General features: G+C 36.9%; 1 protein-coding gene across 1 annotated transcript in view; it reads right to left on the reverse strand.

Annotated features, from left to right (window-relative positions):
* Positions 1 to 16,540, reverse strand: part of EFCAB5 (EF-hand calcium binding domain 5) — a 121,639-nt gene that overhangs the window by 78,795 nt on the left and 26,304 nt on the right. The window contains exon 4 of the mRNA XM_045526989.1: positions 12,777 to 13,347. Coding sequence (XP_045382945.1) covers positions 12,777 to 13,347 — 571 coding nt within the window. The remainder of the gene's footprint in view (positions 1 to 12,776; positions 13,348 to 16,540) is intronic.

A 16,540-nucleotide genomic window follows, 5' to 3' on the forward strand; every position in this document is an offset into this window, starting at 1 on the left:
ACAGTTCTTCATCTTTGAAAGAAGAAAGACTAAGACAATCTTACAGATTTTTTTAAATGCAAAAGGATTTTCAGTAAGAACTGGTAAATTAGATACCTCTAATAATCCAAAAGAAACTACCAAAATTGGAGTCATTATTTTATGCCTATATAAGGCCTTCAAAATTCTCTTTTGAAAAACAAGCCTTCAAAAATAAACTTTGGGCCGGGCGCGGTGTCTCACGCCTGTAATCCTAGCACTCTGGGAGGCCGAGGTGGGTGGATCGCTCGAGGTCAGGAGTTCGAGACCAGCCTGAGCAAGAGCCAGACTCCGTCTCTACTAAAAAATAGAAATTATCTGGCCAACTAAAAATACATATAGAAAAAAATTAGCCGGGCATGGTGGCGCATGCCTGTAGTCCCAGCTACTTGGGAGGCTGAGGCAGTAGGATCGCTTAAGCCCAGGAGTTTGAGGTTGCTGTGAGCTAGGCTGACGCCACGGCACTCACTCTAGCCCAGGCAACAGAGCGAGACTCTGTCTCAAAAATAAATAAATATATAAGTAAATAAATAAATAAATAAACTTTGAAGTTTGAAAATAAAAGTAGGCAAGCAGTTTATTAGTGCAGAAGGACCTGTGTCTGAACTGTTGGAAGATAAGTATTTTAAAGGAAGTGCTAAGTTTCTCTGGTGCAATTGCTAAATAGCCAAACCCCTGACTACTGCTTATCTCTCAGAGCCCCCAGTCCCTTCTTCTGCCTGTCTCTCCTGGTCTTCCCCTACTATTTGTCCCTCTGCTGCTTTATGTCTCTTCCTATCTCTATATATAGCGTTCTCCTCAATTTCTGTCTTCGTTCCCATGTGGCTCTCTATTCTGTATTAGTGTCTTTCACCCAGCTCTTTCTTACTATTCATGTATTCACTCATTTACTTACTAAACCAGTCACTCACTCACTAATGACACAAATATATATTTGGCACCTACTACAGAAATTCTGCCATTAAAAAGCTTAGGGTCCAAAGGCAGAACAGATAAGTAAACAGTATCATGTATTAAGTCCTCTATATTCTCATGTGATACAAAAATGAATTTACAAAACTGGTTTTCTGTCATATTTCCATCTGCTTGAAATATTTTTCTTCCTCTCTTTGCCTGACTAGATCCTCTACATGTTTTAGCTGAGGCTCAGACATCATATCCGAAACAAAATCTAGTTTTGTGCTTCAGGGCCACTGTACATGAGACAGCAAATATAATCCAAATGGGTTTCAAATTGGTTGTGTTGCTCATTCAGAAAATGAATAAAATTTCTCTTCTGTAGCCTGCATTATCTCATGAGCATGTTTACATCAATCAACAAAATTCTAAAACATCTAAAATTTTTAACTTTGGGCAGTATAGGGTAGACATAACCTACAAGCAGAGTCAAAGTACAAGGGGACTAGAAGGGAAGAAAAACTACAGTGCGGAAAATTGCAAAACTGGTCACAAATTCTTCTTGTTCCTATACACATGTCTCTTTGTATGCAATGTTACTTTGCAGCTCGTCCCATGAACAGGTGGAATCTATTTCTGCATCCTGTGTGTCTACCTGTAGGGATGTGATATACTTTTCCCATGGGCCATTAGCAAATAGGATGCAAGCAGAAAGTGCTTGAACATAGGGGCTTGCCCTCTTTTATTGAACTTAGGAGCCCTTCCACTACAGTACCACCTTGGAAATGAGCCTAGGCTCACTTGTTGCATAATGAGCCAGTTACCTTCATTGCTTCTACAAACAGTCAACCAACCACTAGGAAAGTGATTAAGGCCATCAACTGCCATATTACTGCAATGCCTGAGAAAGTCCAATTGATACCATGTGAAGTAGAGATAAGCCATGAGCCCAGCCCAAAGTTACCAACCCACAAAATTACAAACAAGTAAATGGTATTACTTTAAGGTACTAAATTTTAGGATATTTTGTTATGCAGCAAAAGCTAACTAATTAAACAGTTCCCCTATATGAACAAGTGGTTTTTTAAAAAATTTTCGATAGATTTAGGGGGTACAAGTGTTTTTTTTTGACACATGGATGAATTGCATAGTGGTGAAGACAGGGCTTTTAGTGTACCCATCACCCAAATAGTATACATTATACCTGATAGATAATTTTTGATCTCTCAGCCCCCTCCAAACCTTCCCACTTCTGAGTCTCTAAAGTCCATTACACCACTCTGTATTACCATGTGTGCACATCCTTTAGCTCCTACTTATAAGTGAATACATGCAGTATTTGTTTTTCTGTTCCTGAGATACTTCGTTTAGAATTATGGCTTCCAGTTCAAACCAAGTTGCTGTGAAAGACATTTTATTCTTTTTTATGGCTGAGTACTATTCCATGGTATATAAATACACCACATTTTCTTTATCTACTCATCAGGTGACAGGCATTTAGGTTGATTCCACATCTTTCCAATTGTGAATTGTGTTGCAATAAACATACATGTGTCTTTTTGATATAATAACTTTTTTTTTCCTTTGGGTAGATACCCAGTAGTGGGATTGCTGGATTGAATGGTAGTGCTACTTTTAGTTCTTTGAGGAATCTCCATACTATTTTCCATAGAGGTTGTACTAACTTACATTCCCACCAACAGTGTATAAGCATTCCCTTTTTACCACAACTGCACCAACATCTATTGTTTTTTGAATTTTTAGTAATGATCATTCTGACTTGGGTAAGGTGGTATCTCATTGTGGTTTTAATTTGCATTTCTCTGATGAGTAGTGATGTTGAGCATTTTTCGTATGTTTGTTGGCCATTTGTATATCTTCTTTTGAAAATGTCTGTTCATGTCTTTTGCCCACTTTTTAATGGGATTATTTGCTTTTTCCTTGCTGATTTGTTTCAGTTCTTATAGATTCTGGATATTAAATGTCCTTTGTTGGATGTATAGTTCGCAAATATTTTCTCCCATTCTTTCGGTTGTCTACTTACTCTAATGGTTATTTCTTTTGTTTTGCAGAAACTTTTTAGTTTAATTAAGTCCTATTTATTTATTTCTGTTTTTGTTGTATTTGCTTTTGAGGTCTTAGTCATAAATTCTTTGCCTAGGCCAATGTACGCAAGGATTTTTTCCTAAGTTTTACTCTAGAATTTTTTATGGTGTCAGATCTTACATTTAAGTCTTTAATCCATCTTGAGTTAATTTTTGCATAAGGTGAGAGATAGGGGTACTGTTTCACTCTGCTGCATGTGTCTATCCACTTTCCCCAGCACCATTTATTAAATAAGGCATCCTTTCCCCACATATGTTTCTGTCTGCTTTGTCAAAGATCAGTTGGTTGTAGGTGTACAGTTTTATTTCTGTGTTCTTCGTTCTGTTTCATTGATCTATGTGTCTAATGTTATACCAGTACCATGCTGTTTTGGTTATGATAGCCTTGTAGTATAACTTGAAGTTGGGGAAACATGATGCCTCCAGATTTGTTCTTTTTACTTAGGATTGCTTTGACTATTCAGGCTCTTTTTTTATTCCACATGAAATTTATGATTTTTTTCCCTAATTCTGTGAAGAATGACATTGGTATTTTGATGGGAATTGCATTGAATCTATAAATCATTTTGGGCAGTATGCATAGTTTTAACAATATTGATTCTTCCAATTCATGACATGGAATGTTTTTCCATTTGTTTGTGGCATCAGTGATTTCTTTCACCAATGTTTTGTAGTTCTCCTTGTAGAGATCTTTCACTTCCTTGGTTAAGTATACTCCTAGGTATTTTAATTTTTTTTGCAGCTATTGTAAGTGGTGTTGAGTTCTTGATTTGATTCTCAGATTGGCTGTTATTAGTGTATAGAAATGCTACTGATTTTGTACATTAATTTTATAACCTGAGACTTTACTGAATTTATTTATCAATTCTAGGAGTCTTTTGGAGGAGTCCTTAGGATTTTCTAGATATAAGATCTTATTATCAGCAAACAGGGTACTTTGATATCCTCTTTTCTGTTTTGGATGCCCTTTATTTCTTTCTCTTGCTTGCTTGCTGTGGCTAGGACTTTCAGTACTATGTTGAATAGAAGTGGTGAAAGTGGGCATCTTTGTCTTCTTTCAGTTCTTATAGGGAATGCTTTCAACTTTACCCCATTCTGTATGATGTTGGCTGTGGGTTTAGCACTTATGGCCTTTATTATTTTGAGGTGTGTTCCTCCTATGCCTAGTTTGTTAAGAGTTTTTATCATGAAGGAGTGCTGGATTATATCAAATGCTTTTTCTGCATCTATTGAGATGATCATATAGTTTTTGTTTTTTATTCTGTTTATGTGGTGAATCACATTTATTGATTTGTGTATGTTGAACCATCCTTGCAACCCTGGGATGAAACCTACTTGATTGTGGTGAATTATTTTTTTGATGTGCTGTTGGATTCAGTTTGCTAGTATTTTATTGAGGATTTTTGGATCTATGTTTATGAGGGATATTCGTCTGTAGTTTTCTTTTTTTGTTGTGTCCTTTCCTGGCTTTGCTATCAAGATGATACTGGCTTCATAGAATGAGTTAGGAAGTATTCCCTCCTTCTCAATGTTATGGAACAGTTTCAGTAGGATAGGCGCCAGTTCTTCTTTGTAGGTCTGGCAGAATTTGGCTGTGAATCCATCTGGTCCTGGGCTATTTTTTATTGGGAGACTTTTTTTATTACTGATTCAATCTCACTCTCATTACTGGCCTGTTCAGGATTTCTATTTCTTCCAAATTTTGTATTTTTCTCTATAGGGAATACCTCAACATTGAGGACTCAGTAGTTATGCAGTAAATACTGATTGAGTAAATACTCCTCAATAAATTCAAGTTATTCATTCATTCGTCTAATACACACTTATTGAGTCCAAACTGTGCTCAGTGTTCAAATATAGGTATGATAGAAAATATTCCCTATCCTCAAAGAAATTATGGGGAGGTAAATGACAATCACATTACAGTGTGCTAAGGGCTGACATGAGTGTACAAGTGCTTCAGAAATATAAGAAATATATTTTTAAAGTAGTTAATCCAAACCAGTTGTGACAGAAGATATCTCAGAGGAAGTGGTACTGGAGCTGATTCTTGAAAGACAAGGAGAAACTAGCCAGCTAAAGAAGCGAGGGGAAGGATGTTCTAGATAGAAAAGGCTGGCATTCTGTCCTCTAGGTGAGGACATCTGGCTGGTGGTTTTGATTAGCTAATATGTATGAGATAGTAAAACTGATGTGCATAAAGAATGCAATCTAACTAAGTCTGGGCTTGGTAGTCATTGTCACTTTATGCTAGGTACCTCAAACATAGTGGCTCTAAGCTTTGAGGCTGGCCTTGATGGTGAGAATTTCCTATTTCTAAATGAGGTGGTTGAGTCCCACCTGAGCAGCCTTCCTGGAGAAGTAAGAAAGATTAGGGCAGAAGCCAAGAGAGTAAGGATATACCCCCAGACGGCAGGGAGAAGCACTGGGAAACATCTGTTTTGGTGGTATAGGACTGAGCTAGGACAGAGGATGTAAAAACAGAGTTATATGTAAGGTCTTCAGCCATTAGAAGGCCAGAACCTCTTCTATGAACAGACCAATCCTATCTCCTTTTGAGGATATCAGTTACTGCACAGTTTAAAATGAATCAATGAAATTATATAGGAAACTCTAAAAATTTCTAGACATCTTGAATAGTCAGATGTTTCTACTTCACATCCACCACACCTTGTCAGACAGTATGCCAGATATCCAGCCATAGCGGGACAGAAGTTAACTCAGGAACTCTACCTCAGTCTCTTTCACATTAGGAATATTCTATGCCCCTGAAGCAGAACAGAGACTTACTCAATATCAAGTTGCAGGGTGGGGTGCAGAATATAAGAATATCATCCAGGGAGACCATGATTTCTCAGTCCATATATAGTTGAATTTATAATTATTTAATAATGGTATATATACATACACAACAGGGTATGGTTTAGAGAGGGATATGAAACTAGTCAGTGTACATAAATTATTATTATGATTCAGGTTGAACAAAAGTAAAACGTGTTTAGATAAAGTCCTACCACATACCATTGAGTGTAGTAGTCATTTGAATACTGTAAAAAATATTTTCCTTATTTATTCATCCACTTTGGCATGCTCTGTTTTACCGGATTGATAAAATCTGATATTCAAAACAGATTGGCAAGATGATTAATATTACTAATATCACCTGTGGAGAAGCACCTGTGGGATTTCCTAGCATAATATAAGCACAAAGTTTTGGCTCAGTAAAGAGGTGGCAGCTGGTGTGTAGTATGAACAAACAGCTGTCTAAGAAGTCACTGTCTCCTGGCAACTGAGGAAGACCCATACCAAGGATGAAACATTCCCTTCATCTTGCCAAGTACTTGTGCTGGCAGCATATACGGATAAGTTAGACATTTTGAGGCATTTTTTAATACAAAAAGTAAGTACTTCGAAGTAGATCTTAGAACCTGTTGTAGATGCCACATTCCAATAGAAACATACATGATAGATTTTGTCACATAGCTGCATAAATTGCTTGAACACTAAGTGAGTTAATCTGCAGGGAATTATAATAAACAAAATAATTTTAAAACTAGGCCCTATTTTCTGGAATAGTCTGAAATTCTAACATTAATAGTTTTCCTTTTCTTTCCTGTTTAAATTTTTTTTAAATAACACATAAAATTGACCCCCTTTTGGTGCATAGTTTTATGAATTTTAACACATATATGAATATGTGTAACCATCATTACAATCAGGCTATTAAATGTTTGTAATCCTATTTTAAGAGCAAATATTTTCCATTATCAATTCATATTAAGGTGGTATTAACCTATCAAATATGCATTTCCAAGTACCGGAGGAACTGAGTCAGGGGAAAAGATACTTAAAAAAAATCTGATGAAAAGCAGTAAATTATATTGCATATATAAAACCTACACAGCAGTGGTACTGTGTTTTTCAGATAAGTGGCTACTACTATAAAAATTGTTCCAAATAAGTAAGGAATGTCTTCTCTACCTATGGCTCTTAGACACCTTTTTGCTCTGGGAAGTAGGTAGATAAAGGGTTTTTGGATCAAGTTGAAGCAAATAAACACTTTAATATTATCACCAGGAGACAGAGTCTTGACAAACCAAATTTTCATTTGTCTTTTTTCTTGAATACAAATAAGGAAAATGTTGATTCCTAAAGTGAATGGACTTCTCCAAGGTTCTGTAATGAATTGAAGACAACACAAACAATGATATAGTCTAGAGAATTTCTAAGCAGTACTGTTTTTACTAAGGTTGCTGAGTATACAAACTTTAAGTCAATAGGCATTGGGAGCAGAACATGCTATTGTAAAGCATCTTTAGGATTTCTGAATATCCTACAAATGCCTGACACTGTCATCTGTTGACATATAGAACTTGGATTTTTGCCAGCGAGAGAGATGAAGCCCTAATCCTAACAATCCAGGCAAACAAAGCATCTTTGATTGACTCTTTCATGAAATGCCTATAACAGTGCTACTCCAATAGAAACCAAGGCTTAGAATAGAAATAGAAAATTAACTTTTATCAAACCTTAAATGACCTTAAATATACAGACTTTCAGTTCAAGACACATCAGTGAAACAACCTAACCCTCTTGTGTCATGACATTTGTTGGCAATGGAACCTAGACAAGAGTCCTAATGTGCTTATTACTATTCTTAATGATAGACATTGATAAATGCCTAGAGTTTTATGTACTAACTGAGATTTACATATTTCTAATAGGAGGAAGGGTTTGCCAATATATTGGTTTACAGCCCTGACACTGGTTCCCAAATAGTAAGTATTTTTTATAGTAATACATCTAAATACAATCTAATTTATTGCTCTGCAAGAACAGATGGTGAGCGGAAATGTTCCTTAAGCTATTTATTAAATTTAATGACTCTGCTTCCTGCATGCTGTTGGAACTTTTCACCAGTACTAAAACTCCCTTAATTTGGTTTCTCTTTAATTTGGTCTTGAAAGTTTAGTGTGCATAATAATCTCCTGTGGAACTTTTCTTTTCTTTTCTGAGATGGGGTCTTGCTCTGTTGCCCAAGCTAGAGTACAGTGGCATCATCATGGGTCACTGCAACCGCCAACTCCTGGGTTTAAATGATTCTCCTGCCTCAGCCTCCTGAGTATCTGGGACTACAGGCGGGTGCTACCTAGGCCGGCTAATTTTTGTAGTGATGGAGTCTTACTATGTTGCTCAGGCCAGTCTCCAACTCCTGGCCTCGAGTGATCCTCCTGCCTAGGCCTCCCAAAGTGCTATGATTACAGTAGTAAGCCACTGCACTTGGCTCCTTTATAAATTTTAGTATAGGTGTCCATGCCAGAAGGTGGTCAAAGGAAAATATGGAGATTCAGGAAGAGATTCAGAGATTTAAATTGTATTGCTTGTGTTTTAGATCTGGAAGAGACCTACTAGACATTATTTAGACCAGGGGTCAGCAAACTACAGCCTGCAGGCCAAATCTGGCCCACTGCCTGGTTTTGTATGGCTCAAAAGCTAAGTGCAGTTGTTATATTTTTAAATGGTTTTTTTTAAGTCAAAAGAAGAAGAATATTTTGTGGCATCTGAAGATTATATGAAATTCAAATTTCAGTATCCATAAATAAAGTTTCATTGGAACACAGCCATGCTCACTAATTTACATGTCTATGGCTGCTTTTGCACTGTAACAGCAGAATTGAGTAGTTGTGACTCAATTTGCCAGGCAAAAAGCTTTTATTTTTATGTAATCAAATTTATCAATATTTTCGTGATCTTGAGTCACGGTTAAGAAGGATTTTCTCTGGTATAAAGGAATTTAACCCCTGATCTCTTTCTTCTAGTTTTTGTATGGCTCCATTTTTTACAATATATATACACACACACTCTCACACACTTAGTGGGTTATATTCCAAGGACAAAAAAAGCTGCAAATAAAACTAAAACCTCATTTAGTACTTTTATCATTAGTAGGCTTGTTGGTTTTATTATTCTGAAGCTATTTTATGTAAATTGTAGGATTAAAAAATCAGTAATTATGTCAATGTTGTTAGGAACTAGATTTTTCAGTGTAAGAAAAAAAGAAATACAAATGTAAAATCAAGGAAATTAGGTAAAAACCCTGAAGCATTATATTTGATATGAAACTATCAATATAAACTTATGTTTTTAAAAATTATATATGTATGTTTTGGCACAGTTAATTTTAATGACTCTCCTTTGGATGGGGGAGAGGTCATACTATCCACTGTTAAAGACACCCCAAAGGTTGTCTGGCACTTTGGTATAGAAAGGATTTGGTCCAATCTTGTGCTGGCTTAGGATACAAAAAGGCACATAAAGTTGGTGGCTCAAACGCCTCTGTGCTGAGTTGAAGCAGAAGGTGGACAGGGAAATGATCTGGGATAGATGGTAGAAATGTGGGCTTGAGTTCTTATTGACCAAGGTAGTTGGTCCTGGATGGATGCTGGGGCGGCCAAGGGGAGCCTGAGCCCTCAGGCTGGGCAGACGCTGCTGTGGTGGCCCCCGTGTGCCGCGTTCACCAGCTCAATACTTTAGAACCACAGGTGGATCTTCTCTGGGCTTCCTCCACTGAATCGCTGGCGTGGATAATGTTCCTGCTAATGTGAACGCTGAAGTCTCCTGGTATGGTCCCTGGGATAGCCTCAGGCAAGTTGGTGTATCCTATCATGGCCCTCGAGGGTGGACCACATTGTATCCTTCCCAGACCATGGCCACCATGGACCAGAGCTCATGTAGCTGATGAGGGTAGGGTAGAAGGGCTTTCTCTGCAGGAGGTGCCTTCTCCGCAGAAGGCAAGGAAGCCTTCTGTTGTGGGCACAATCTTCAACCACACCAGGTTGCAGCTCTGCTTCCAAAGGCCTGGATCACACCTCCAACAAGCGGCCCACTGCACCCCATCTGGCTTCAACTTGACCAGGGTCTGCTCCTGGGTCCAGAAGGGCCCGCAGGAGCTGGAGTGCACCAGCTGGCTCTGTCCTGAGCCCACCAGCTGCACAGCAGCCCCAGAGCGCCCATGCTAGAACAGACCTAAAATTTATTAGGTCATTAAATATGAAATGTCCTATTTCAAATCAAAAGTGTAGTTTATTATATCTCAAACAAGAAGCAGTAAAATTAATCAAAGTATGCCCCTAAACTATCCACAGGGTTTTGCCATCATAACGGCAGTTTGTTTATGCCAGCAGCAAAGAAGCCTGGAGAGTGAGTGGTAATGAAAGGTTTCCCACGGCGTGTTGAGAATTGAATATTTTTCCTTGCAAGAAGTGGTCCAAAGCCTGGAAGAAGTGGTACTCAGTGGTGCAAGGTCTCGCGAATAGGGTGGGTGACAGAGAGTTTCCAAGTCCAGCTGCTGTAGTTTGAGCAGCGTTGTTTGTGGGACGTGTTGTGGAGCGTTGTCTTGCAAGAGGATTGGCCTGTCTCTATTGACCAGTCTTGGCTGCTTAATCACAAGCATTCTCATCATTTTGTTCAATTGGTTGCAGTAGACATTCACTGTAATCTACTGACCAGGTTTCTTGAAGCTGTAGTGGATAATACCAGCGCTAGACCACCAAATGGACACCATTAACTTTTTAAACACATTGAATATATATTAAAACCCATGCATCCATAATGATACTAAAAAAAAGAACCCTTTCCCAAAAGGGAAAAAAGTTTTTCATGTGCTGCCACTGGTGGTGACTATTGATAGGTGGGTAGATATAGATGTATATAATATTCTGAAAATCTATGATTAAAAGCAAAAAAATATTTATTCTGTCTTACGAGTAGGAAGACTATGTAACTAAACACATAGCAACCATGTGGGGTTTATTTCAGGAATTCTAAGATAGTTCAATATTAGGAAATCTATTAATAAAATTCATCATTAATGGATCTCAGGTGAAAAATGATCATCTCCATAAGTGTTGAAAAGTATTTGGCAAAACCAACAGTCAGTCTTGATTTTTAAAAATTACTCTGTAAGATAGAAATTAGGTGCTTTTCCTATTGTGATCAAATATTCTTCAGATCTATATATATAGAACTTACATATATATTTTTAAAAACTGCAAGGTGAAGCAGTAACACAAGAGGCATTTCTACTAAAGACATAAAAAGACAAGGATGCCTGGATCATCTCTCTCATTTAACATTGTATTGGAGGTAACAGCCAATGCTATTAGGTAAGAGAAAGATGTTAGAAGTATAAAAATTGAAAAGGAAGAAGTAAAACTACTATTATTTGCAAACAATATGGTTGTCTCCCTAGAAAACCCAAGAAATCAACTAAAATTTCATTGTAAGAGAATTCAGTAAGGTAGCAGGGCACCAAATTATACAGAAATTAATAGCTTTTATGTCTTCAGACTACATCCAGATAGAAAATGTAATAAAAGAAGAAAGTCCCACTTATAATAGCAACAAACAATAACTAGTAATAAATCTAAAACAAGGGATCCAAAACTTATATAAAAAAATCTTTGAAGACAATACCGATGGGTACAAAATAAGATGAGCAAATGGAAAGATACCTGTTCTCAGATAGAAACACTCATCATTACTAAAGATGTTGGTTAAGTTAATAAAAAATATAATCTGATTTCAATAAACATTACTGTAAGAGTTGCTTTGATTTCCTCTCTCCACTTTTTTTTTCAAGTAGACAAGTTAATCCTAATGCTCATATTAAAAAAGTAAACATGAGAGAATAGCCAAGAGACATCAGAAAAAAAGAAGAGCAAATACTGGGGACCAGCACTGTCAGGTTTATTAAAATATATTTAAAAGTCTCAACAATTAAAGCAGTGTGATAGCAGTGCATGAAAGGGAGACAAACCAGTGCCATCAAATAGAAAAATCCAGAAACACACTCCAAAATATATAGGAATTTAATAATAAAGGTTCATCTCAAACCAGTGGGGGCAAAGATAGACTACTCAACAATTCTTGAGACTACTAAGTAGCCATTTGAAAAAAGATAAAGTTGGATCCTTACTTTACATGTTATACTAAGATAAATTCCAAATGAATCAATATTTAAAATGAACATTAAAATCATAATAATTCCAGAAGAAAACATGGGAGAATTCTTTTAATATTTTGAAATGTAACATTGACTCAAAATCCAGGTGCTATAAAATAACACTTAAATTTGACTACACAGAAATAAAGAATCTTCTGCATGAAGATTTTTGGCAGGTGAAAAATGGAGAAATATTTGTAACTAATAGCATACACTTTTGTGTTAAAGGAAGAAAATCAAGAATCTGCATATGCATTTGCTTATGTATCCATAAAGAAACTCTGTAAGGATCCATAGAAAATTAGGAAGAGTAGTTATCTATGGCAGTAGAGAACAGGGTAGATGGAGGAGGAGAATGGGAGGTAAACTTTTCACTGTGCAACTTTTAATACATTTTGGCTTTTGAACAGGTGAATATATCGCTTATGTGGAAAGTTGAATTTTTAAAAAGTACCAACTCTCCTATAGCTTCCTTTCTGGTGCAGAGAGACAAATAAAAATACAAATCAACATACATTTGGAGTCCTAGTGAGACAATTAAATCTATGAACACAAGGAACTTATTTAATATACTTCATTAATCTTCCCAGTGCCTCAAAAAATGTGAAGCACACAGAAGTAGTTCAATAAATGCTTTCTGAATAGCTATAACATCACTTCTTTTAAGTCCTATTTGTGTGATTATGTTATTGTTCTACTAATTTTTCAATGTAAGGAGACAGATCATCAATTGAAAATATGACAAACTGTACCTGTTGCAGATAGTGTTAGGAACATGTATCTTCAGGTCTTCTGTGACCTCTTTCATCACCCTCTGGTAACCAGACATTCCTCGGTCTTTGATATAAGCAGGATTGTTTCTCATTAAATATTCCCCCAAATGATTAATTGGATCAAACTTGGTTGGAATATCAGCTTCTGTCAAAAGCTTCTTCTTTTCCACGTGCGATAACATGTTTTCCACTCCAGGAACTAAGGTGGGTAGAAGTTTGTCAAGCAAATATGCACGAGTATCCAGTGTCATGCTTTCTGTATTAAACCACTCTTTGGCCAAATTATCCTTAGGAATTTTTTTTTCAGCCTTTTTTTCTAGTTCCTTCTTTAGGTTATCCTTATCTATTATTTTCTGCTGCATTGTTAGGGATCTTGCCTCCACTCTTGCAAAAAGATTTTTCTTCCATGGTTGTTCTAGCTTTGATTTCAGTTCAGATTTATCTAAAGCAAAAACGACTTTTGCAGGTTTTCTAACTACAACATTCCGTGAGGGTTCAGAGTCCTTTATCAAACCAGGTGAGATATTTGGCTGCTCCTCCAGGTTTATTTCTGAGAGGAAAAAAAAAAGTGAAATGTAAGAAATATTAGAAGTAGGATTTTAATCTATGTGACTTCAGAATAATATTACGAAAAAGTTTTTTTAATATCCATTTACACAGTGTATTGTAACACTATCAGCTGAAAGTAACAGAAAATCAGACAACAGTGACTTTAACCATAAAGTCATTTATTGTTGACTCAATCAGAAGTCATTCAGCAGTTCAGTGATTTCATTAAGTACCTAGCCTGTTTCTATTGCTTTTTGTTTATTTTTTTGTGCTTGTACCTCACGTGTAATGGCTATTGTGTGACAGTTCTAGCCATCACTTCCTCACAGGAAAAAAGGAGTGAGAACAAAGGAGCTTTCTCCTCTTGAAGCTCTGTTTTACTATTAAAGAGGAAAAGATCCCAGACTCCCTGCTCTAAGACTTCCCTTTACATTTCATTGGTCCTAACTAGTATATGTGCCCACACCTAGACCAATCACTGGTAAAGGTAAATGGGATTACTATGAATAGTTTGTTTGATTGTTTTTGAGACAGGGTCTCTGTTGCCCAGGCTAGAGTGCACTGGTGTGATCATAGCTCAAACTCCTGGGTTCAAGTGATTGATCCTCCTGCCTCAGCTTTCCAAGTAGCTGGGATTACAGGCACCCACCACCATGCCTGACTAATTTTTTCTATTTTTTGTAGACAGGGTCTTGCTGTGTTGCTCAGGCTGTATGCATAGTTTTAGCCAATCATAATTTCTTTCTTTCTTTCTTTCTTTCTTTTTTTTTTTTTAGAGACAGGGTCTCACTATATTGCCCAGGCTGGTCCCAAACTCCTGGCCTCAAAATATCCTCCCACCTCAGCTTCCCGAGTAGCTGAGACTACAAATGTGAGCCACCCTTATAATTTATTTCTTAATGTCAGGGTTTGAACCAAATTTCTCTGATGTCAGGTGATTTTCATCTGCTACAAAATTGAGGTTCAGTTGGCAGGCAAAAAGGTGGGAAAATGTGTGCTGTCTACCACACATGTACATTTAAATACATTTCTTCCCATTCTTATATTGCCAGTCTCATTCATATTTTCATTTTACAAATGCAGGACAGAGATATTAGACCAAGATGGTGGCCTGAGAACAGGCCTATATTCTCTACCTACTAAAATATCTAGAAATGATAGGAAATGTTGTACATGAGTTTTTAAAATACAGCATAAGAATGCTGCAATCATGAAGGTGGCCTTCAGTAATTAGAAATTTGGAGGATCTCTGAAAAAATGTAAGGCAAGTGGGATTCACTGATTGATGAAATGATGGGACTAAAAAGATACAGGAGGAGACCACTGTGACATCTGGGAGCAGCTTTGAGGCATCCCAAGTTTAGAGGATATAGATATGGGTAGCAGGGGAAAGACTGACCATTTTGTGTTATCTTCATCCCCATTTATGCAAATCATCAGGCACCAGAGTTGGTCACCCTTACACTGGCATAAGGAGTACAGATGTTTAGGCTAGAGAGGCAGGATTTTCACACACACAGAAAATGAATTATTGACAGACTTCACTGTCTCCACATCTTGTTCCTTCTCCACAATCACTGGCAGCAAACTACAGAAAACAGAAGCTCTACCCACAGGAAAGCAAACAAGGAATCTCAAATGCAAATATAAGTACATGTATAAGAGGCATAGAATATTTAAAGAAAACCATCCCCGTGACTAAATTCAACAAACATAATAACTAACACCACTCAAGGAAATATCATTAAATAGAACAAATGTAAGGAGTTTCTAAACGAATTATAATTAATATCCTCAGAGCAGAGAAACTAGAAGAAATAAAAACATTATGAATGTTATTTAAAAAGAACATTTAAGAGAACTTGGACATCTAGTGCTTACATCTCAGCTTCTGATATCATTCTCCAATTTAAAAAAAATCAGGACTCCTCCAAGATATGGCTGATTCCAGGACTGGGGCAAGAAATATACAAGATGAGACCAGGCATGGTGGCTCATGCCTGTAATCCTAGCACTCTGGGAGGCCGAGGTGGGAGGATCACTTGAGGTCAGGAGTTCAAGACCAGCCAGAACAAGAGCAAGAACATGTTTCTACACAAAATAGAAAAATTTGCTGGGTGTGGTGGTGTGCACCTGTAGTCCCAGGTACTGGGGAAGCTGAGGCAGGGGGACTGCTTGAGCCCAGGAGTTCGAGGTTGTGGTGACAAAGATCAAACCACTGCACTCTAGTCTGGGCAATGGAGTGAGACTCTGTCTCAAAATAAATAAATAAATAAATAAATAAAAAATAAAAATAAGATGAGCCTGGAGCATCTTGTAGTGCCAGAAAGTAAGGAAGTGCTAAAAAAAAGGAAAAAAAAAACTACAGTAAATGAGTAAATGGGGCGGAATAGACTAATCTCCTGTGCGGAAGTATTCCAAATAATTTTTGCAGATACTCTGCACTCAAGGATGTAGAGCGTAACTCCCCTTTCCTTAAGTGTGGGCTGCATATAGTGACTTCCTACCAAAGAGTACAGTATGGAAATGGGGGGAATAATAACTTCACAGTTGAGAAACATGACAAGTACTATCCCAGGCTGATGATCAATATTTATATCAACAGTTGTAAGTCATGTTAATAGCATATACCCTTGATATGATGCAATGACAGTGGTATTTTACCTCTGTAGTCTTCCTTCCAGAAAACTATAACCCCAGTCTAATCATGATAAAAAGAACATGAGACAAATCCCAACTAAGGGACATTCTACAGAAATACCTGACAGTATTCCTTAACACTGTCAAGGTCACTGAAAACAAGGAAAACTGAGAAACTGTCAGAGCAAAGAAAAGTCTAAACAGACATGAAATTAAATATAATATGGTATCCCAGATGGGATTCTAGAACAGTAAGAGGACATTAGGTAGAAACTAAGAAAATCTGAATACAGTATGGGCTTTCATTAATAATAATTATTAATATTGGCTCATTAATTGTGACAAATGTGACATATTAATGTAAGATATTAGTAATAGGTAAAACTGGGTTATGGGCCAGACAGGAACTCTTTGTATTGTCTTCACAATTTTTCCATAAATCTAAAAGTATTCTAAAATTAAAAGTTTATTTAACACAAAAAGAACTCAGCAAACCAATGAAGAGAGAGAGAGAGAGAAAACACTTGGAGATGAAACAGAATTATTGTTGGAAA

This window comes from Lemur catta, chromosome 15 (genome assembly GCF_020740605.2).
Source record: "Lemur catta isolate mLemCat1 chromosome 15, mLemCat1.pri, whole genome shotgun sequence".
In the NCBI taxonomy this organism is placed as follows: Eukaryota; Metazoa; Chordata; class Mammalia; order Primates; family Lemuridae; genus Lemur; species Lemur catta.